The following is a 24258-nucleotide window of genomic DNA, read 5'->3' as shown; positions in this document are numbered from 1 at the left end:
TCTTACCCGGTGAAAGGTTATGGATATCGGCAGAGATGCCTTTATGCTGTGTGTTTCTTTCCTCTGCTTTGATTACTTCCCAGCCGCTCAAGGTGATAACAAAAAAATAAATAAATAAAAACTCGAGGCCAACGTGAAACAGCCGTCTGAAGACTCAAAAAACAGCAATTTATTTCGCTTTTAAAGCTGTGGCAGTTGGGTATCACATCTACAGCTTATTTACAACAGTATTTTTTCTTGTTTTTCTTTAAGCTTGTGTACAAAAATTCGCCATTTGACATGATAGCTAGCTTTTCTCCTGTGCGCCGGATGATCCTTCACACCATACTGCGATACCTTCCTGTCGTTTCTCCGGTAAATTCGCACACGCGCCCCTCACCCCCCATCTGTCACTCACATCCTACATCTTTGTCCACTAAGTGCCACGTCACTCCCTCCCTCCTCCATTCTGCTGCTTTACTACATCAATTCGAGTTGTTTCTGCTAAGCTATTAAAACTCCTCGCCGCGTGCCATCACAGCGCCCCCAGGTCGTGGCACGAGCGGGACTTCTGTCTCAGGAACTTGCCCACTTCCCTCTCGCGCGGGTACCGCGGCATCAGGCCGGTGAGGAAGCGTTTAGCGCGCGAGGTGATGCTCTCTCGCTGACCTCCCCCGCACATGTCCTCCGCGCTGGATCCCGGGGGCCACGGCGGCTGACCTCTGGCTAGCCGCACGGCGGACTCCAGGAGCTCCGGCGTGCGGTGGTCCAGGGAGGCGGAGATCTCCAGATACAGGCAGTTGTAGAGGGCAGCGCTGGACATGGCCTCTGACGGAGACGACAAGGGAGGAAGTCAATAAAAATCATGTCGCGTCAGAGCAAAGAATCTTTAGCGTCATCTACTTAAGAGGTTTTAATGTGATAACCAGGGCCGGCACAGGCCTTTTTTGGGCCCTTAGCAGATTTTAATTTGGGGCCACCAATACCAACACATCGAAGCCCAGATACGTTATAATTTCTAGGCTACACTACACATGTAAAATACCTACTATACGATTAGCGTCATTTGTAATTAGCTTACATCCTAGAGGTGTTATTACGGCTGTTGATTTGGGAATAACAAACAAGCAAAGATGCTCTGATTAATTTGCATTTTGAAACGCAGAGTGGTATTTAAGTAATGGCATATTAATTTGAAAGTAACATCTGCAGACAAACACCAAATATGCAGTAAACAAAGTTAGCAAATTGAATTTCCTCTGTTTTTAAAAATTTGGAATAGGTGTGCAAAATGTGCACAAGGTGGAACCTATCGCCACAAAAAGAAATCAAATGATGGTCTTGGGAGCCCCGTGGTGGTGTGGAGACCCTCAGCAGCTGCTTAACTTGCATATCCCTTGGTCCGGCTCTGATGATGACACTTAGAGTTAGATTCTGGGTGAAAAGTCTTTTTTTTAAAGAACATTTTCAGTGTTTTGCAAAAGTATTAATAAGCATTGAACTTTTTCATATATTTTTTTTTGCTTTAGAACCACAAGCCTCATGGTGTATTATTAAGATTTTATGTGGTGGACCAACACCAAGTAGTGGAATGACAATGATGCAAATATAAAGATGAAGCTATTGCTGCCCAGAGCCAGCTTTCACTGCTCTGCAAGTTGTTTCTTTACTATCTTTACTAGGTTTGCACTCTGAAATGTATTTCTGTTCTCTTCAGTAAAATAGCTTCAGTTCAGCCAGTTTGAATGGAGAGCATCTGTAAACATACTTTTCAAGTATTAGATAGATCAATTAGATTTAGGTCTGGGCCATATGAGCACAGATACAGTGCCTATTACACGTATTGACTTAAAGGTACTGAATTATAATGCAATTGATTTTTTTTATGTTAAATATTTTTAATTATTCGTCATTATTTTTGTTGAAATCAGTCTTCGTGTTGACATGAAACATTTCTTTCGTCAAAAAGCTAAAAATAAAGAAAAGCAATCATGTAGAAACGTCACACAACCAGCGCACGATTTGAAAACAGACATATATGAATGTGTGCAGCTGTGGATCAAACAGAGGCAGAGTGGGTGGACAGAGGGTCAGTACTCCAAGGTTTGCGGTCTTCAGTGTATTTTGGAGTCGTTTTGTATCGTACTAGAAGAAGGACATTTTCTTTACAAAACAGAAACAACGTTGCTGCGCTGATTTTTTCTGCCATTAGCAGGTATTTTGGCGCCATTAGCAGCACAAACAGCAATCAATATGACCTGCCTCAAAGACCCCAGACACTCGTTACATTAAGAAGCTTTACATAATGACCAGTGCAGTCATTTCCCACGGCAGGGTGCACAGTGGGTGATTTAAAATGCCACGTTCTTTGCCTGTGCGTGTGTAAATCTGGCAGCTGTGGTATAATGTCTAAAGAAAATAGCCCATATTTCAGTTTTGGTTATAGGGACATGTGACTCATAGAGCCACACTAGGCACAATATTACGACTTTATGCTCATAATACTACAACTTTCTCTGGTATAATAACGAGTTTAAACTCATATGACTTTATTCTGATATTTGTGACTGTATTGTTGTAATTTTATGACTTTATAACTGATTCATTTTTTTTTTTTTTTTTTTACTTTTAGCGCGACCGTAATACTCCATCATAGTTTTTCAATCAATATTATAACAAGTAGGCAAAAATAATTAACTGAAATATTACGTGCCACGTTCGTGATTTTTAAAATCTTTGCTCCTCAAGCTAGCATAGCAAGCGCAAAAATGGGCAGGAAAAAGACTCAAAGGAGCCGTCCTTTTGCTAAACGGATGTAATAATTTTTGATTAGTGAATAAAAGTGAGTAAAAAACATTACAATAGTCGATGTCTCTTTGCATATTTTGTAGAATTGTCTATGGGTTTGCTAAGCGGTTCTGCGCTGTTTGCTGGGAATCCTTGATTTATGTACATGCATTTCCTGATAGATAAAAACAAAAAGAACATGCACAGCACTAACGCCACTAGGATGTTGTTGACTCTAGTGCCACCGGTGTTTATCAAAAATGGATGTGAGGTTCAACCTTCGTGTAATGGAGCTAATAACACAGTCTGTCACACAGCCTGAATGCTGTGAAAGTGTTATGAATGTGAAGAGGCAGCGCACGCTCTTCAGCTCTGACTGTAATTGTGGCACCCTCTGCACTCCCGTGAGACACCCACTGTACGTTCACGTTGCTGTTCACTGCCATTACAATAGCAGGAAATCCCTACACCTGGGCCGAGAGCAAGAGGCGCAAGCGAAACCACGGCGGAGGCCGGGGCGGAGAGCGGAAACGCACCTTGGGCCGTGACCTCGCGCGAGCGAACCAGGTCGCTCTTGTTACCGACGAGGATGATGGGAGTCTGAGGCTGCGTCTCTCTCAGGAGGAGACGGAGCTGGGCCGTGCGGTGGAAGCTGCGCCTGTCGGTCACGGAGAACACCAGGACACACACTTCACACTGGAGAGCCGACAGGTCCTGTGGGAAGGTAAAAACAGCCAAAAATAAATAATAATAATAATAAAAAAAATAAAAAATAGGTGGAGACTCAAGTCATTTACACGCCGAAACACTTTGCACTTTCAACAAGATGCGGAATGAAAACACACAGCTGTTACAAGGAATCCCCAGGAGATGCTGCTTTATGGAACGAGGACGTCAAAAGGGAAACAGGACATTATATTTCAAACCTTAGTGAGCAAACAAAGCGTTCCAAAGGTTTTAGAAAAATACTTGCTCTGGTTATCTGTCGCGCTTCTGTGATCAGTCGTCTTCTTGGATGAGCTGATGATTTGAGGTGAAGTTAAAAAATGGGACTCCTCCTCCTGCGTCATTCTATCGACTTTGAGCAACACATCATTAACACTATCACTGAAACAGACCCTCAGCATAATGTCACCACCACCATGCCTGACAGTTAAACAGTGTTGTTTGCCTTTCTAATCGATTTCTCCCAACATACTTATTTTCACTGTTGCCTAATAGTTCAGAAAACCGATTTAAATGCAACCTACCTAGCAATCTAGCCTAAAAATACCTCTTTGTGTATTATTAGAGGTTGAAAATTAGTAAAACATTCACATTGTTGATGAGTGTATGGAAACTTCTGAATGACACTGAAATTAATTGAGAAAGCTACTTTAGTCAATGCTGCCATTGCTAGTTCTTCCTTCTTTCTTTGTAAAAAATAATCTCTGTAGATAAGAACTGGAGCAAACACAAGGCACAACTAAGCAGCTGCTTGAGGTTAAAAAAAACGACAACATGGAGGTCCAAATTACTAATAAAGCTGTTATATAGATAAGGATTACAAATGCACCATTTTTATTTATTTATTTTCTACAAGAAATAGATTACGGGTAATGACGTTTATTTAAAAGAAAACACTTGACAAAATTAGCTTTTTTTTTTTCTCCAAGGAGAATTTTTGCAATATTTTAACTTAAGTACTAAATTGTGTAAACGCTTCACAGATTACAAAATGTCAAATCAGTAATCAGTGTGGAATAATTGATTCCAGGTTTTAACAGTCTGCGATTTGAATCCTAACAACGCTGCCCAACCCAGAACATCCACCTGCTCTTTTTCACAAAGACTACAGAGGTCATGATTTCAAATGTGTGCTTGATAAATAGTTGTTGCTGAAGTTGAGCTTTTACCTATTTAAATAACTTTGATCATCAGCTAGAGATGCACAAGTTCAGTCCAGACTCCATAAAAATAAAAATAAAAACCCACAAAATTAAAAATGATGTTAGTTTGGGAAAATCAGAAGATCTGAAGTATATGCCAAATTTAGCATTAACTGCTATCACTCAGCCATGAACTGTAGACTAAAGACTATTATATCAATTATTATGTTTAACCTGCATGTTCTCCCTGTGCATGCGTGGGTTCTCTCCAGGTACTCCGGCTTCCTCCCACAGTCCAAAAACATGACTGTCAGGTTAATTGGTCTCTCTAAATTCTCCCTAGGTGTGAGTGTGTGTGTGCATTGGTTGTTTGTCCTGTATGTCTCTTCCCTGCGATAGACTGGCGACCTGTCCAGGGTGTACCCCGCCTCTCGCCCGGAACGTTAGCTGGAGATAGACACCAGCACCTCTCCCGACCCCATTAGGGACAAAGGGTGAACAGAAAATGGATGGATGGATGTTTAACATTTAACACATAACTGATTGACTGTGAGTAACATAAAGCAGATATTAGTTGGATGTGTTGATTTATGGTAGTCAGAGGGGCCCCAGGTTAAATCCTGTTCGGGGCCCCATGCAGGCTTGGACCGCCACTGCTAAGCACCGACTGATGATGACAAGCACGGACAACGTCTCCACTCCAAATTTAAGAGCCCCCCCCCCCAAAAAAAAGACGGCGTGCAGCAACAAAATCGTGAGTCTTCGGTATTTTTCACACATCCGTCTAAATCAGAAACGCTAAAGCAGTCAGCTGGCACTCCCAGGCTGTGGGCGGCTCAAGCCAACATTCACACAGACGCCTCTGAAACGCACTCGAGGGAAAAGAGGAAGAGAAATGCAAACAAGCCGAGAGCGAGCGCTCCTCGCTGGAACAGATGCACATGCTGCAGATTTACTGTCCTCTCCTTCTGGTTTTTTTTTTTTTTTGTCACGACGCCTCTCCAGCCTGGGCAATTATTTTTGCCACAGTGCTGACGAGAACAAAACAGTAAAAAAAACAAAACAATGATCTCCAGGTACAGAATGGGAACAGATTTTACTTCACTTGGTTATACATACAGCAGTAATACTCCATTATAGCACCTTTTTTCTTCGCTTTTTGTTCTTTTAGATGCTTTAAATATTTGTACTGGTAGCCTGTCTAAAGCAGCTTGCATCCTGGGGTGAGCTCAAATTAAAATTAAATTAAAAATTTAATCTTTCTCTACACTGCAAAAACACAAAAATCTTCACAGAGGCCATTTTGGTCTTGTTTCTAGTGCAAATATCTCAGTACACTTGAAATAAGATAACACTAACTTGCAAGTAACCTTGTACCAAGATAAGTCAATAATTCCTTAATAATGATTGAAAAGTACTAGGTCCATTGGCAGAATATTTCACTTAGAATTTGGGAAAAATGTCTTGTTATAAGTGAAATAATCCACCTATGGAACTAGTAGTTTTCAGGAATTGTTGATTTAAAAACAAGCTCTTACTGTATATCTTGCTCAAAAGTTACTTGTAGGCTCATCTTATTTCAAAATGAGAAATAAAATATTTGGAGTAGAGACGCTAATTACTTGGTAAGATTTTGTGTTTTTCCAGTCTACATTACAAACCTCAAATAAAGGAAGGGAAATGAAAACTTCTCGCTTACCATACCAGGAATTAGGTTAAAAAAAAAAGAAGAAGAAAACTACAGTTCGGTGAAAAGTTTGAAAAGTAGGTGAGCTCATATGTGTTGCAGCTGCAGAGGGGTCTCGGCCGGCCTAATGAGGAAGCTGGGAGCAGAGCGGACCCTGAAGTGTTGTTTGGCTCACCTGTCTCCAGTTGTCATAGATAACGATGGTGCTCTCCTCGTCATCCACACTGACTGTGCGCACGTAACCCTCCCCTAAGGATGAAGGACGGCGTCTGTTAGCTCTCAGACGACACATGCTGCCGTTAACTTACCACCTCCGTTAATCTCGCGTACCATCAGAATCCACCGACGCAGCCCGGTCCATGTCGCCGGCAAAGGCGAGAGCCAGGGAGGACTTCCCGACTCCGTTCTGACCCAGCAGGGTGATCCGCAGCGGCCCGTCGTGCCTGCCCTCCACGGAGACGATGGGAGTGTCGTCCAGGGCCGGGCTGAAGCCGAGCGGTGAGGGGGAAGGCCCGGCCGCCCCCGAGGCCCAGTCCACGTCATCGTGAACAGCTTCTTCTCGTCTGAGCTGGTGCTTTATCGGCAGAGGGGTGCTTCCTCTGCGGACCGTGGGGGTGCTGGGCAGAGTCATGCTGTCACACTGAACCAACAAAACACCCCCACACAGTAACACACTTTCAAAAAGTTCCAAAACTTTCTTCCTCTAATAGTCTATCTAGAGACATGTTGAAACCACAAGAACCAAGAAATAACAATAATAAAAAACTCCAACAACTTTCAAGACATGAGTACAATTTTCACACATTGAAAACGTGTGAATTTTGTCTCTGTCACGGGAGCAAGAGTCCTCCTCGCGGCGCCAGTTCCAAAACAGCAACAATAAAAATGCACCAAGGAAGAAAGCTAAGAAAATGATGTGCATGGCAGACTATGCCAATTGGCAATAAATTGTAAACAATTTAAAATCTTTCTCATTTCCCTTTGCACAATCCCATGATTGTTAGGAAATCGCAGTTTGAGCAGCAGAGTTGTACCCATAAAAGACGTGTCGAATCCTCTCTGCCAATGGCAAAAATTTCATTTTGCTATTGACTCTTGTTTGACGGCATTTATTGGATCGGATGATTAAAGCTTGAAGATAAGTTAACAATTCATTAATTCAACAAACAGCAGCCTTTGAAGTGTGTGACCTGTCGTACATAACCAGTACAGCCTGGTACCTCCCCCTAATACTGGTCACCAGCTTGGTCACACACTGATGTGGGACGGCATCTCATTCTTCGAGAGGATTAGTTTTTCAAACACTGCAGCCAAACCAATAAATATTGTAAGTAGGGATGACCGATATATCTGCATCGACATCGGTATCGGCTGATGTTAGTCATTTTTTAATCTGTATCGGTATTGATCTGATTAAAGTGATCCGATATTAACAACCAATATTTATCTCCGTCATTGTTCCCGTTTGCGATCAGTTTCAAAGATGTAACAAACATGTACTGCACAGGTAAAGGTTTTGAACAAAATATAGTTTGCAATTTGTTTTTCTAAAATTGCAAAATTGTGTAAAAAAACAAAAAAAAAAAACTCATTTACTACTAGCCAGCCAGTTGCTAACCCCTCTGCCATTTGGCGAAAAATCTTTGACATCTTTGCTCTTACATGCTTGTTAAGATGACAAGAAGCCACTGTACATCACAGAGGCAAGCAGTGTAGAGCGAAAATTATTTGACTACTGTATTTCTTTTTCCATAACTTGCGAAATTGTGTGGAAATATATGAACACTAATGCGGGACTCGCTTGCCAGTTTCTAGCGCTCTGCTAATTGGCGCTAACTTCTTCAGATGTTGTCAGCTGAAAACAGTGTTTAAATTTAAATATCACACACATATTATTTTGTATAAGTAATATAACCCGAGAAAGCACTTTAATTTTACTAGACAATGTTGAAAAAATATATAAAAACTCAGGGACACCCACTCTCCACCCACATTTAACACAGATTTATACAGAAAACGCACAGAGTCTCCGTGACAGTCACAACAACAGCGCCGATAGATAGATCGTGTGTTTTAATCATTCCAGAGGAGTGATGGGGGCGGGGGGCTCTCGGTGCCCTCATGCCCTCCTTACCTTGGCGGCATTCTCCTCGATGCTGAGCCTGTCTTCGGGCACATCTGTCGGCATCTGCAAGCTGAAACAAAGCGATCGGGAGAGAGGAGTCCGGAAGACACAGAGCAACGCCAGGAACGACCCTGTGAACCCCCAGCCCAGTCATTTAATGAGCCCCAGCTCCACCGGCCCGGTCTGGTTTCTCACCACTCAGGTGACTGTCGGCAACTATAAAGTAAGCACGGATTCTCCTCTCTCTCTCTCTCTTTCTCTCTCAATCTTTCTCTCTCTCCTCCCTTGCGTCCTCCCTCCCTCCCTTCCTCTTTCTCTCTCCCTCCCTTTCTTTTCTCTTGTCTCCCTGCTCTCTCGCTGCTTTCTCAGGTTATAGGGCCCGGGTCCAGCTCCGCAGGCAGCACGCTAATTCATCACTTCAGACTTACTGCCGTGTGACTCACACCTACTAAAGGCTTTCCGGATCCAGATTTCCTGCTGAGGAGGAAAGATGAATCTGGCCAACAAACAAAGAAGACAGGAAGAAAGGAGCTTTTCTGCAGGTATCTGCTGCAGATGCATGTAGTTAATTAATTAAAAACGAGAGGAAACAGAGCTGGGGTGTAGCTTGAGAAGAAGCAGGACTGTGGAAAGATGGTCAGTGTCACGAAGCTCTCATTAACCTCTGGTACCGGAGATGGGGGCGATGCAGAACACGGCCTCTAGAGAGCAGTACAAGACAAGCGTTTTCCCTACTAATTGGTCACAGAGTGAGCATATCCTTGGGAGATATGTAAAATTAAGCAATTTATTGGGTCGTTAATTTAGGAAAACAGAGTTATGACAGTCTGTCTGGCTCCCAGAGCCGGTCTGGGATTAAACAGGACCGGAGGGAGGATCTGACATGATGGCCACCACCACCACCACCACAGCGGCGGCCCATTTCATCTTTTATATTGACCATTGTTTGATGGTGTTGTCGTCTACGTTCACTAATGAATTAATTCCTTAAAGGAATGTTCAGAGGGGTTTATTTTAAAAATAGTAGTATAACTCTTGGATTTTTTATTTTGTATGAATAGGGCTTTTTTTTTTCCAAGTCTGAAGCTAATCTGACCTGGGCCATCAGCAACGGTAATAATTTTACTGATTAAAAGTAAAAAGTTTCATAAACAAATTTGTATTATTCTTGAACTGCATTTGGGGGTATAAAAAAAAAATCAGTTCAAGATCCACAAATTGCCCCTGGGCAATTTGGACACCACAGCACTAGGTGGTGCTACAGCATCTGCTTGCTTTCCTATTGACAAACAGGGCATTTCTGATTTTTAATTTTTTTAAAAAAATTTACAGTGTAGTGTGTGGCCTGTAATAAATCTCACACTTCTAATGCAGCCCATGTTTCGAACTGGTCCACAAGGTACCCTTTTATTGTTTAACATACTTTATCATTTTTCCTCCAAAATGTCTGGGCACGCCACTGAAGAACGACCACTTACTTATCTTAAAAACTTGGTGGTTTATGGCTTAGTGTTTTGTGAAGCACTAAGCTGATATAAGATATAACTAGAACATTTTTCGTCCTGTCCTCTGAAACCTCGATTGCCCTCGGCGCCTCCAGGCCAGCAGGGGGCCTTCAGTGGCCGCTTATTGTACTTCTGCCTTGGGCCGGCTCTCCTACAATACTCTGCCTCCTGCTTTTGAACACCTTTAGATATATTTGTCACACATCCGCATGAACATAGGTAGATAGATTATTCAAGATGTGTGTGTTTTGGATGCATTTTGTGTCAGAGTATGTCTGACCACTAGCAGTCGTGCTAACTCCCCCACCCCCCACCCCACGCCCTCCACCCCTTCCCAAACTCCCCTCACAAAGCAACAATGGACGCCGGCAGTGAACAGCCATAGTGCTATTATAGCCCTAATCCTGCTCCATTATACAGACCAGAGAGAGAACGAGAGACACACACACAGAGGGGGAGGCAGAGCCGAAGATGAGGTCATCCCAAACAGCACACACCCAGGGTCAACGCTTCACTATAGAAGCACAGAGATAAAGGGAGGGATGGATGGGCATGTGGCTGCCAAAAAAAAAAAAAAAAAAAAGGCCTACCAGGGACAGAATGTGGGAGATACACGGATATGAGAACGTGAGGGGAGAGGAGGTTAACACCTCGCTGCAAGGTGTGCAATAAAACATGGACACAATGCAAGGTTGTTGTTGTTGTTGTTGTTTTTTTTTAAAACAACTTTGTTTATTTCATACGGGTATGAAACCACACTACAATGGGAGCGGGAAACCACGGCGATGGCCCCCGCTTCTGTAATAATGTTAATTCTAGTCACGACAGAGTAAAATGATAAACTGTAGGAAAGTAAAAATACACACTAATGGAATGGAAACCAGTGAAATAATTAGAAGTACATAAATAAACATTAAATACTGAATAAATAAGTGAATAAATAAAAGAACAATTGATTTCTTTTCTTTTGCAACTACACTCACACAAAATAAATAGCCTCTAATGAATGAAATCTGGCGTTGTATCACCAGCTCAGAAAATATCTCAAGAACAGTTTGTGTTTCCGTCTTTGTTTTCATCCCTGAACTGTTAATTAGTCCCACAGTGTCTGGAGTCCACAGTGACCAGCTCTGTGGTGTCACATTATGCTTTGGATAAGGAAACCTGCAAAGGTCTTCCCCAAAAAACATCTTCCTATTTACACCAAGCTTTCTGTGTCTTTATTCTGCGATGGATTGCTTCGAAATACGTTTCCAGAACCCCACATCTCTGCATTAGCAGAAAAAAAAACAACAACAAAAAAAACTTGATTGTTTGTAGCAAACAGCAAGTGTGTACTTTGTTCTTGGCTGAAGGCCACTAATTAATATGTTCAGCTAGTAAGAAAAGGAGACTCCTTTTGCTAAAACACAAGAGCAATGTCACTATCACTGATGGATTCCTCTGAAAGGTATCCTTGTACATTCTTTAATCTATGATTATTCTTTTTTTTAATTATTATTTTTTTTTTACAAAGAATAACAAGTGTTGGTGAGCTTAAAAACTTTGGTAGGCAACTGTGAAATATTAGCTGGCAAATATTCAACTGCATGCCATGGAAACGTGATCCAATCCCATATCACTCCACGTATCATCACTGCACTACTCAGACCTCTGCAGCTTTAGCAGCTTATTGTAAAAAAAAAAACAAAAACAAAAGAAGAAGAAGAAAAAAATGCTACAGTGAGCCTTGATTACTCATTTGGACATATGGAAAGTACATGGCAGATATATTCTATTATTGCATAGCTATCACGCTCAGCAGTGTGAGGGACTATAAAGCTCTTTGGATCTGTTGCACTGATTTCAGGAGAGCTCTCAGGAGGTTTTTGTGTGTTCACAGAAAAGTGTATATTCAGTGCTTTGCAAAAATATGAATATCCCCTTTTCTTTTTTTTTCTTTTTTTTTTACATTTTGCAACTTAATAACCATATACTTTAAAGGGGCAGTGTTGTGTGTTTTCCAGACACATAATGCCATTATGTAGCACAATCAAGTATGTTAACTTGAGTTGCTATAAAACTGCTATCAAATATGACATTTTACTTTGTAATTTAGTGCCTTGATCTTGAGTCTTTGTCTCTTTAAAAACTCCTGCTCTTTCTCAGAAAAGTCCATTTTACAGTATACTGCCCCTTAAATGCATTTCAGAGATTCTTTTTTTGTGTTGGACCAACATAAAGTAGCAAAACTACTGTGAAGTGGAAGGAATATGATCACCAAAAGCATGGCATTCCTACCATAAATACTTTTTTTTCCCTTCACCTGTTGGTTAGAGCTGATGGGAAATGCACAATAGAGGAGAACTAGTTGGAGCCTGCAAAAGCTTAAAAACATGGGCGCAGCCAGAGCTACGACCGAATGGTTCGGCTCCAAGCGTATTGGGTTATTAGAATGGCCCAGACATGAAATGATTTTTTATTTTTATTTAAAAACCTGTGCTGAGATTTTACATTTTGTCATTGAATCTGACTGAGCTGGAGTCAGGTTGGAAAATTTTCAGTTCAACTATTTAGAGAAAATACCCTGAAAAGACTTGTAGCTGTTATTGCGTCAAAATGAGTTTCTACAAAGTACTGACTGAACAATAAAAGTTTTTTGATTTAGAGAAGAAAAAAAGAACTTCTCCTTTCAGTTCGCAATTATGCACTATTTTGTGTTGGTCTAGAGCAAAAATGTCAATAAAACACATAATGTTTGGTTTTTACGTGTCAAAATGTAAAAAAAAAAGAAAAAAAAAGTTCAAGGGATATGAGAACTTTTGCAAGGCTCTTTATCTACAAAGTCAGATCGCATCGCTTAATTTTTTTCCCCATCATTCAAAGTGTGTTTTTCACAGTTGGAAAGCCCAAACGCTACCTGAAAACGCCTCTCTTTAAAATGCCTCTCACACATAAACACAACCATGCACACACACAGATCTTAGTTTTCTACCCCCTCCTGCGTCCCCCAGAGTGTCATCACTCATCAGCATGTTGCTCCATGTTGGCTGGTCTTGTTTTTAAATGCTTGATAAACTCAGAGGAAGTAGTCGGGGGGCGGGGATGGTGGGTTACTGGTGCGTGTCTGAGGGGCCGCCTCGCCGCCGGCTCCCGGGTTTGTGCTGAGGAGTTTCTCGTAGCGAGCCTTGTAGGCGTCCCTCTCCCTCAGCACCCGGGTCAGCTCACACTGCAGCTGATCCAGCTAAAGAGTTTAGAAAAAAAAAAGCAAAAACAAACAACAGCACAGAATTATTGCTTCTTTGAGTTTTTCTTAATGGCAACGCAAGGATTTAGTGAAATAGACTGCAAAATATATCAGCAGAACGTTCCGGTAATGTCTGCGCTGTTTCACGTTCCCAAAGTTTTAACTTCCCGTTCATTAAAACTTTGTAAGAAACGTCACACACACATCGTTGCAGAAGGACATTATTATTACACTGACCCACCTAAAGCCGGTCTATGTCTAGGAGATCTGATGCCGTTTATACAGAAAGATTAGGCGTTCGCTAAGAGGGTCGAGGGATCAATTCCTCTCTATCTGGAATCCGGTGCTGACGTACCTACACAGACTCAAAGCCATACCTTCTTAATCTCATCAAGCATTGTTTTAATCTATTAGTTTATATATTTAATTATTTGAAAGTTATTTTATTTCTTCATTTATTATTTTCTATTTTCGGTTTTTTGGGAAACTATGGTTTCCCCATACAAAATATTTTAAGTAGTTTGTTCCTGGTGATAAAAACGATTCAAGGTTTACATTTTGTTTACAACCTTTTGGTTCAATGGTAGCTCTAGGTGTCCATTTGTAATTGCAAAAATAGTTCAAACACTTTTTTTTTTTTTAATGCCAGGATTCTCATTTGAATTTAGTTCTGGACTTTGACTATATGCGTTGTTTGAAACCATCCCACTGCAGTCTGTGTGGTTTAGATCAGACTCGGTGTCAAACTCGGTTTCATTTTGGGCCGTATCAAAAATCATAACGTTCTTAAAGGGCCGGTTGAACCAGAATGTATCGATAAAACCAATCAAACTGTTAAAATGTTAACAAATAGCTGTCCCTCCAGGATTTTATGATTATTTTTGTGGGGTGGGGGAGAGGGGTTCACAGATTTTGTGGTGCTAATTTAGAAATATTTGTAAGGAATTTTTATGATATTTGTGCTAGTGTATAACTTTAAATGTGACTTTTTATTCCTCGCCGTAACCATAACTTGGTATCAAGTAAGGCTGAGGGGTAGCAGTCAATGAAGCCCAATGTTTTTTGATGGATTTTCAGAAAAATTTGCAGTGAAAGGAGAAAAAATGTGGGGATCTGTTGTTTTGTGTGAATTTTGCAAATCTGTGAAAAAACTGGAAGGACTTATTGATGTAACTTGGAGCCTAGCGGGCCACATAAAAAGCTGCGGTGGGCCAATTTTGGCCCCCGGGCCTTGAGTTTGGCACATGTGCTTTAGATCGTCTTCCAAGTGAAAAATACAGATTCACCTTCAAGTGTTTGGTGAAGATAAATCAAGAAATTTCTTCCAGCATTTATCTCCATCCACCATCCCGTCCTACTAGCTTCCTTCAGATTTCTCCCCACAGCATGATGTGATCACCACCATACGTCACAGTGGGCAGGTTGCGTTGAGGTGGATGTGCAGTGACTTTCTAGCCTCTCATCTATCTTGGCCGGATTTGAGCAATTCAGGGGAAAAGGTTGCTCTGTCAACAGATTGTCCCACCTGAGCTGTGGATCTTTACGTCTCTTTTTCAGACATGCCATGAGCTTTTTAGCCGATTCTCTGATTACTGCTTTCTGTTTTGTGTGAAAGAGTAAATAATGCTCAAAGCCTCTGATTCTACTTTCATAACATACTGTTTTAAACTTCTCCACACTTTTCTGTCTGACCTTATCAGCACCAACGTCTTTGGTCTTCGTGATACTGCTATAAGAAAGAGCTTCACAGAACGCCTGGATGCATATTGGCGCTAAAATGCACACAGGTGGACTTTAGCTTCAAGTTAGGTGACTTATGAAGGCAATTGGTTGGTTTATTTAGGGGCATCAGAGTAAAGGGGGTTACATACAACAAGGCTTGTCGCAGAAAGCAATAAATTAACCTCAAGATAAATTAAAACAAACTCAATAATTTCAATTTTCTCTCTTTCTACCAAAACTGGATGATAAAAGTCTTCAGCCAAGCCCTTATTTTGAAGGGCAGTTTGGCTCACAGAGACTCCACAATTCATTCTGTTTGTTGTTTCTGAGTTGTTTGTTTATTTTGGACATTTCAAATGTCTTACAGTCCTAGTGGTAACTGTTCATTAGAATTTAAAGTTGATTAATCTCTAAAAATGTGTCCTTGCATTATTATGCCATTTCCGTTATGTTACTTGAAAATGGCCTCAAAGCAACGATGTTATCGTTTATCGCGATAACTTCTGGGACAATTTAAGGTCCAGCAAAATTTGTTATCACAACAGGCCTAAATATGACCCCATGCTAAACTTTTCATATCATTATTTTCTTTCCATTTTACAATGACCCTTTATTTTGTGTTGGCCTATCACATTAAATCACAATGAAACGCACAGAAAGGTGATGTTTACTATTGTGGTAACACTTTAATTGTGCATAAAACCTGTCATGAACATGAAGGAGTCTTCATGAATGTTTATGACTGCTGTCATTAAGTGTCATTCGGTAAATGACACTTTAATTGCATATTTAATGCAAAGTTGCATTAAAAGTGCATTAAAAGTGTCAACTCGGCATTATTTGGTAAATACTGACACTTTTTAAAGCAAAGTTGCATTAAACCTTGCGTCAAAAGTTCATTAAAATTGTTAACCTTGCATTAAAAGTGTCACTATTTACCGAATCACACTTCATGACAACAGCCATTAGCATTCCTGAAAACCCCTTCATCTTCACGACAAGTGTCACGTCAGTCTTACATGCACACCCCCTCAAATAAACTGTTACCAAGTCTGTCAGTCACAGTTTTAAGCGTTAGTGTGTGTGTCTACCTGTTGTGTGAGCAGGTGTTTCTCTGACTCCAGCGCGTGCCGGTGCTGCAGGCGCTTGTAGCGGCAGGACTGGGCGTAGCCGCGGTTTTTGAGCGTGCGACGTTTCTGCTTCAGGCGCACCACCTCGTCCTTGCTCACGCCACGCAGGTGTCGGTTGAGCTCGCGCACCGACAGGCTCACCAGCTGCTCGTCGGAGAAGCGCTCGTTCACCCCGCATGGCTGGGCAGATGGGCAAAAACACAGCTGCAGAGTTAGCACGGTGGCAACAGCTCCAACGCCGAGAGGAGTGTGCGTGTTAAAGGAGTGTGAAATGAGTTTGGGAAAACATTTAGACTTTTATGTTACTATGATGTTTTGGCTACGTGTGATGTGTTAAACATGGTTTGTGTGTGTGTGTGTTTGTTTCTAATACCTCGTGGGGACCATTTTCCTGACACATACTACGTTGTGGGGACCCACAAGGGGAAACGCTGTATTTGGGTCAGGGGTCAGATTTAGGACTAAGGTGTGAATTGAGTTTTGGTTAGGGTTAGGTATGTAATGGTTAGGGTTAGGGTAAGGGTAAGGGTAAGGTTTGGGCTGTAGAAATGAATGGAAGTCAATGGAAAGTCCCCGCAAAGATAGCCGCGCAAACATGCGTGTGTGTCGGTGTGTGTTGGTGAGCACGTCTGTCTGTCAGGATGCACATTTAGGCACCACATGTCCATAATCTGTCATGTAATCTGACTAAGTGTGGGTGACAGTTATCAGGATTAGGTACAGCAATAATAGCAGATATTATTGTAAGCTCACGCTGTGCTCTATATAAAGATCCATCGAGACATCTTGATCAACCAGAACACAGCGTATAAAGTTTATTTACCTGTGGTGCTGCATTCATTGAAGATCATTTCATAACGATTTAATGCAAACTTGCTTTAGTGTAGTAGCAAAAGGAGGGTAATGCCTTTTTCCTGATGAGTCTGACCTACAGTATGTCTGTGGTTAGTAATTCAAAGGCTACAGATAAAGAATGTTTCTATTATAAAAGAGAGCTAAAACCTCTTCACAGTTTAATGTTTTTTTTAATGTATTTACATTATTGTCACTATATAAACACGAATGATTTAGCAGTGTTATGCTTTTAAAGGACTTCTTAAAGAAAGTTTATGGTTTTTGCGTTGGTTTAGTTGTGACTTATTCTTACTCACAACTGGAATCTGTGACATCTGTCACCTTTGGCTTAAAAGTGTTACTTTGAGAAAGAAAAAAAAAACCAGTAGGAGTTGCTTATTTCTTTATTCTAAATGACAGGACTGTAAAACAAACAAATAACAAATTTCCCCAAATTTTAAGCATTTAAACACTGAAAGTATTTCCTCTACCATAAATTAAACTGGATTGTCTGTAACTGATAAACATACAATGCAAAGCCATAGAAGTGCAAATTAAAAGTTAATAACTGTGACTATTTACACCTTTCTATGTGTGAGGCAGCCATATTGGAATTTGAGGCCTGTGTTGGTGAAGAAGCTGCTGCTTTTCGCATCAGAATACCAGCTTCAGGAATTCCCAGACATTGGAATTACAAATTAATGTTTGGTAGAGATTTTTCTCCTGCCAGACCTAAAGATCTAAAATGGTGATATTGCCTCAGGAATCACTGTAGCTCTTGTCATAAACTTTTAGTTAGGCTTTCAATCGGCAGTTCTTTGAGTTTATTTGGTCTCAGACACGAGACTTTAAAGCTTCTATTAAAGAAACACTTCTACGGTCTTTGAATGCATAAATCGTAGAGAGTGTTGTCACCTGTTTCCATTGCTAATTGTAGTTAGCATTGTCATTAGAAACAATTAGCATATCCCACTGGTTTCTGACCTGCAACTGGACCACTCTCAGTTTAAAATTTATTGAATTAGTCTTAAGTCTGTTTCTAAACATGTTGCAGTGATTGGTTCAATTAAAAGCAGCTCAACAAGTTATCAACTGTTTTGGCTAATATTAGCTAATGCAGCTAATATTAGCTAATATTAGTAATATTATAATAATATTTGTAATTAACATATTACAAAATTAGAAATTCAGACTTCAGATCCCTCTACAGTGACCCTTTTAGGCCTCCAAGGCAATGAATGGCGACTGCCCATCCTCTATGATACGATTCAGATTCAAAAGGTGGCACCTTTTAAAGAAAACCTCAAATACCTTGAAGGAATCCAACATGAGTGGCTATTTTGATAAGAATGCAGGATGATAAATATGGACTTTTTGACATAGAAAAATTATCCCTCTATTTTTGTAATCGAGAAAAATACTTTGAAAAATGTTTTAATGTCCTTTCTGAGTATGACCTAAGCAAAGATGTTGAAAACAAGGGTTAGTTCCCTGGTTTTATCCCACTCTAACTTTTCACCTACTCTCAGACACAGTTACCTTTTCGTTGTTTGCTTTTTAATGAAACTTTCACAATTCACAAAAGACCTTCTATAAACACCAAGAGCAACACGATAGTCTGTCTTTTCAACAACTTTCTGTTGCTGGGAAAAGGCTTACGCTCGTGAGGACATTGTCACTGGTCAAACTGGTGGTCAAAAGTCTAGGCCATTTGTGTAGAAGTGTGTTTCAAGGTCTTGCATCTTTGATTTTCTGTTGTGCACTGTCAGTGAACCTTTATCACGAGCACAAGTCTTTACAGACGTGATGCTTACCTGGCTGACGTGTGACTGGTGATGATGGTGATGGTTGGCATGAATGGGATGGTGAGGATGATGATGGTGATGTTGGTGGTGATGAAGGCGGCCCTGGGGGCTGAGTGGCTGTGGGTAAGGAACTGAGGCAGGGGCGCCATTAGGGAGCGTGGGAGGGGCGGACGACAGGAAGACTAGCGGACGATGGCACATGTCTGCCGCCTTGGTGCAGGAGATGTCTCCTCCACTGTCACTGCTGGAGTCTCCCAGGTTGCTGCTTGAGCTTTGAGAAAGACCTGGGAACTGGTAGATTGAACAAGAAGAATAAAATCAGCCCTTCAAAGGATAGAGGCGCAAGAAATGAGAAAATAGCCCCGGAGTTGTTGCCATTACCTGCGAGCTGACCGCTGCGGCAGCTGAGTTCAGCAAAGCTTCCACGGCGTCTTCGCATCCCAGAAAGCCATTCCCCGGTCCCCTCTCTCTGTCGCCTCTTTCTGGAACTCCACCCAAAGCTCCTAGCAAAGTGGCGGGCCCCGTCACCTCCCCTCCAAACTGTTGCTGCAGCGCCGCCAGCCATATCAGGTCCTCAAGAGAGGCAGGAGTGGGGCCTTGAGGGCCACCATGTGCGGGACTGCTCTCCACATTTCCCTGGGACCCAGAGCTGATGCCAGAGGTGAAGCTGTTGGATATGGACAGAGGGAAGGAGATGGAGGAGGACGATGACGAGATGGAGGAAGAGCCGGAGGGTGGCAGGTGCGCATCGCTGAGAGTCGGCGAAGGCGGCAGCGAGTTGTAAGGACTGGAGCTCAAACTGGAGTCATGTGGAGGGTTGCTGGTGTACGGAGAGCTCGAGGGGTCATGGGGTAGGCCAGATTTGGGGTACGAACATGGAGGAGGAAGTGGAGGCGTGTCCGATTTCACCTCAAACTTGAGAAGGTCAAAGTCGTTGAGGTACTCCATGGCCAGGGGGCTGGGTGGGAGAGACGGCATGGGGAGGGAAGGAGAAGACATGGCGTCTGCTGCTGCAGCTACTGGGAGCTTTTACTGGGTTTCTTCTTGTGTCAGGATTTCAGGAAAGCCCGCTCCGCTGCCACGGCGCAGCTCATAGACGGCAACAGTAGTGATACCAGGAGGTAAAGTGATTGAGGAATTTCCACTGTGAGAAATTGTTCGTCTCCTTGATCTCGTCTGTGATTCTTGTGTCCTGAAGAAACAAAACCAGGGTCACAGGAAAGAGATTGCGTCTTTACTCTCCATTTCGTCAGATTCACAATAACTGATACTGGTTGTATATTTCCTAGTTCTTAAAATATACAACAAGACATGCTTTCTCACTGTCAAAACATCTTGGCAACCACCAGATCAGCTTGGGATTGTTCAAAAAAGAATAACTTAACAGGTGGAGGTTGTAATATAGCTCATACTGTGTTTATTTCCGTTTAAAGCTTGTACTTTGACATTGCAACAAACCTTTAAGAAGGTTTTCTGCAATGTCATTAATGACTTTTCAAACTAAAACTCACCTCGCATAATTTAGACTTTAAAATTTTTATTCGCACATCTCATAAATCATTTAAAAAGCCGTAAAATTTCAAATGTTACACAATTAGCAAATAACAGCTCAAAGACTAATTAGCTAATTTTTAAAAGCTAGAAGGTTGCCAGACAGTACCATCGTTTTGCTGTCACTTTATAAACTCAATATTTTAGTACTTGTTCACAGGATCTAAAAGCTGCACATAATGTATGTGTGTATAAAAATGGTACATTTGTTTAAGATAACTTTGTTTATTTTAAATGATCTAATCAAGTAAATTGCCTACTTTTCCATAAATAAAGTAGATACTTTAAACTACTTTTCAGGTTGGTTGCATCCTGAGGTGTAATCTTTACATACCTACCATACAGCAGACAACCCAATACATATAACATCAAATAATAATAATAATAATAAAAAACATCCCACTGGACTCAGTACTAACTTGAGCACAAAAATTAAATGGGCCTAATCATTTTTGACAGAAAGATACACGTCTCAAGACACCAAATCCAATTATCAAGAGGTTCAGACTTTAATCCAGGCCAAGAGACTTTCAGAAAACAAAGTGAAAAACATTTTTAACATGGCTCAGGAGTCAGAATATGATTTGTGACAGACTTGATGATCACTGAAAAAGTTTTACGTCATAATTTTAAGTCTTGGAAACCAATAATGTCACATTAGTACACAAGGCATTCGTTCAATTCAAAGAAATCACCACACATCGCGTTCTAATATCACCAAAAAGCCCAAACTTCTTAATCCAATCTGCACCGCTAAGGATATCAAAGAAAGCTTGAGAAGAGCTAAGCTGTTTCCCACCTACACTAATTACAGACCTTCAGATTTAATTATTGTAATTATCCAAATGAACACCTAATTAAAAATCCACCTTCAACTGGTGCCTTTGGTGCACAGCCCATTAGTCCTGCACCCCTGCGGCTTAAAATGGATTGTAAAAGAAAGCAAACAGTGTCAGGGCTCCATGGAGGCCTCAGTCTGACTCCGGACCAGAGTCACGGCGAAAACACACTTCGCGAAAGAACAAAAGTAGAACAAAAGTAGAACGAAAGTGGAACGAAAGGAAGTCCTGGAAATCAGACAGGCGTCAATCAAGGAGGAAGGAAATCGTCTTACCGCCGGTCATAGAGATGAAGGATGGTTACGAGCTTTTTTCAGGCATCCCCACCAGACACACACACACAAATAATTGACTGACTGACTGGTTGACTGACACGTTTGGAAAGAGACACAGAGGAAACAGTGTGTGTAGGGGTGGGTGTGCGTGCGTGCGTGTGTGTGTATGGTGTGTGAGTTTAGCTCTCTGTCACTGAGTGCCACTGCCCCCTTCCTCCCCCCCCCTCACTGCAAATCCCTGTTTGCAACAACCCCTCCCCTCTCTGCCCCCCCTCAGCCCTCTCTCATGGATCACAGGCATGTTCACACACTCTGGCAATGTCTCGCTCCCTCTCTATCTTTTATCCTTTTTTTTATTATCTTGGTTTTTTGTTCACCTTGTTTCTCCTTAATGCTCACACAGACAGACCTACCTTCACATTCCCATCTCACTCTTTGGGGTTGCTGCCTATCAGTCGATAAACTGTCAGAGTCGCTGTAAAACTAACTTTCTACCAGCTCATGACTATTCTATCAGAAGTTTTCCCTCACACCTTTATGTCATATTGCTAAATCGGACTCTGCCTTGCCTCAATACTTAGCTGAAAACACATTTGTTGTCATGCCCCTAGTTGAACTCCAGACTCTGTGCTGCCTCACCGTGGACAGTCCCTCTGACCAAAGAGTTAGTGTTGGCGCTTGGACGTGATTGTGCAAAAGTCATCGTACCCCCTTGAGCCTTTGGATGTTTTGGCACATCAGGTCTACAACACTCATTTTATTGTGGTGTAAGAGAAGAACGCAAAGTTTTTTTGATCAACCAAAAATCTTTAAGGTCACTCAGTTTGATCTGATACCCCTACAAAAAAAACAGTGGAACCGACTCCCTTCATACCAGTGTGTTATTTGGTGTCCCATGAAGACCGCGAAGGTTTGCTGTAGAACATCTGTGAACAAACAGCACCATGAAGACCAAGGAATACAGCAGACTTGTGCAAATGTATAGGGCAGAGTTAGATCTGAATATGATATCTCAAGCTGTACCCCGTTTCATGGAACACTTTTCCTGAAAACTGGAAGAGTGTGGCTCAACTACAAACTACCAAACTACTGAAAATGACAGGCCCGGCAGGGAGAGCGTTGATCCCACAGGGACCTGAAGGCTCAGGTCCAGTGCAGTTCTTGCATAAATGAATTTTTCCATCTAAAAATACAGAATATAGCTTTATTACTGTTAAATTTAGTTTTAAATATCTGTATAGAAGGGAACAATCCAGTTTAGGCTTGGCCAATCTTATTATTTGGGATTTGAAACCAGAGATGATTTAAAAAGAAAAAGAAAAAACAAAAACAGCAGCCCTGTAGATTATTGCTTATGTGAATCAGACACAAACGTCAGTGTATCTATTCAGCTGTAGAGTGAGATGACCTTTTTGAATGCTAATGCCACCCCTTTGGCCATGTCAACCTGGGCAGAAAGCCATGCTGCCCATACCCAAAACCACCGCTGGTAGCTCTGGAGGAGTCGGAGGGATCCAAAAGTCAGTTGACAGAATCAGTTGCACTCCATATATATGGCCTTTTTGGGTGAATGGCAATAGGAGAACTATTATTGAAAGGAAACTATGAGTAGTACCTTTTGCTGTTTGACACACGGAGAATGTTGCTTTGGTAAGACGAGATCAAAACAGACATTTTTGGCCAACATGCATCCCACTGAATATTGCCCTAATCACACCATCCCTAGGGTAAAATATGGTGGTGGCAACATTATGCTGTGGGGCTGGAAGCTGGCATGAGTTGAACATAAGTTGGGTGAATGAAAACCTGTTAGAGGCTTTAAAGGACTTGAGCCTGGGACTGAGATTCACCCAGCAGGACCATAACCTGGAACATACAGCTTGACCTATGATGTCATGGTTTAGCTCAAAACATGTTCATGACTGACCCAGTTAAAGTCCAGAACGAACTGTAATCGAGTGTCTATAGCAAGACAAAAAAAAAAATAATAAAAGAATGATGTTCATACACCAGTACTTTTTTTATTTTTTTTTTTACTAAAAAAACCAATTTTCTGTAGATTAGACTTGCAGCAGTGATCATAGTGAAAGATGCTTTTACAAAGTCTTGATTCAAATGGAAAATGGACAATAAACTTTTTATTTTTTATTTTATTTTTTTGCAAAGAAAGAAAGAAAGAAAAATTGAAACCCATGTACCATTTTTCTTTCACTACACAATCATGTGCCACTCTGTCATCTTGGTCTATCTCATTAAATCCCATAAAAGCTCCTGAGCTTTCTGCTCATGCAATGCCAATAAGTGTGGAAAATTTAAAGAAGCAATAATTATTTTTGCAAATCATTCTATAATGAAAGTCTAAATTATAATGTCACATTACTACTACGTATTTTCTGAGAAAAGTGTCCAGTTGGAAATATTCTTCTTCTCCTTGCACTTGTTGAAACCCTTTTGCCAGATTTCCTTGTTATATCTGCCATTTCAATAAAAATAAATGTAAAAAAATATTTTCTAAAGTTGGGTTAAAATATCAATCCAACTTCTTCACTTTCTAAGCCAAAGTACAATTATATATATATATATTTTTTTTTTTTACAAGGATCAGCCTGTTTAATTTCAGAATTAGTAATGTAATTAACACATCTAGACAATTCTTTGAAAAATGTTATTAAATGTTTTAGAATAAAGGTATTAAATAATTTCACACTGACAGTAAGTGCCTCTCTGTCATATTCCGTGCCTCTTGGACTTGGGATAAAAACCTTAAATGTGAACATTTCTAGTTCAGTGTTGTCCCTCTACGAATCCTCAGCAGGGAAATGCACAACAAGCATTTCTCGATGCTCCTTAAAAGCTAAACTTGTTAATCCCGAGTCTCTGCGTGTCTTAATAGTGTCTCGCTGTGGAATCAGTGAGTTAATAGTG

The 24258-nt window shown here is 41.2% G+C and overlaps 2 protein-coding genes and 1 long non-coding RNA gene across 3 annotated transcripts; 1 reads left to right on the top strand and 2 right to left on the bottom strand.

Annotated features, from left to right (window-relative positions):
• Positions 1-134: 134 nt before the first annotated feature.
• LOC116725946 (GTP-binding protein REM 2-like) lies at positions 135-8653 on the bottom strand. Its single transcript, XM_032572376.1, has 5 exons — positions 8456-8653; positions 6652-6961; positions 6497-6570; positions 3303-3480; positions 135-807 (listed from the first exon to the last, which is right to left on the bottom strand). The coding sequence occupies exons 1-5, from the start codon at positions 8507-8509 to the stop codon at positions 515-517; spliced, it is 909 nt and encodes a 302-aa protein (XP_032428267.1). The 5' UTR covers positions 8510-8653; the 3' UTR covers positions 135-514.
• LOC116725948 (uncharacterized) lies at positions 8580-11451 on the top strand. The gene is made up of 2 exons (XR_004340509.1): positions 8580-8669; positions 8816-11451. It is a non-coding gene; the product is annotated as an uncharacterized LOC116725948 (long non-coding RNA).
• Positions 9770-23906, bottom strand: nrl (neural retina leucine zipper). Its single transcript, XM_032572377.1, has 4 exons — positions 19050-23906; positions 18663-18959; positions 15991-16209; positions 9770-13174 (listed from the first exon to the last, which is right to left on the bottom strand). Exons 1-4 carry the CDS (start codon positions 19665-19667, stop codon positions 13010-13012), a joined length of 1299 nt encoding a protein of 432 aa, XP_032428268.1. The 5' UTR covers positions 19668-23906; the 3' UTR covers positions 9770-13009.
• Positions 23907-24258: the final 352 nt, after the last annotated feature.

This window comes from Xiphophorus hellerii, chromosome 9, assembly GCF_003331165.1.
Source record: "Xiphophorus hellerii strain 12219 chromosome 9, Xiphophorus_hellerii-4.1, whole genome shotgun sequence".
Classification (NCBI taxonomy): domain Eukaryota; kingdom Metazoa; phylum Chordata; class Actinopteri; order Cyprinodontiformes; family Poeciliidae; genus Xiphophorus; species Xiphophorus hellerii.
The sequence above is the reverse complement of the archived record's forward strand: the minus strand, read 5'-3'. Positions and strand labels throughout refer to the sequence as shown.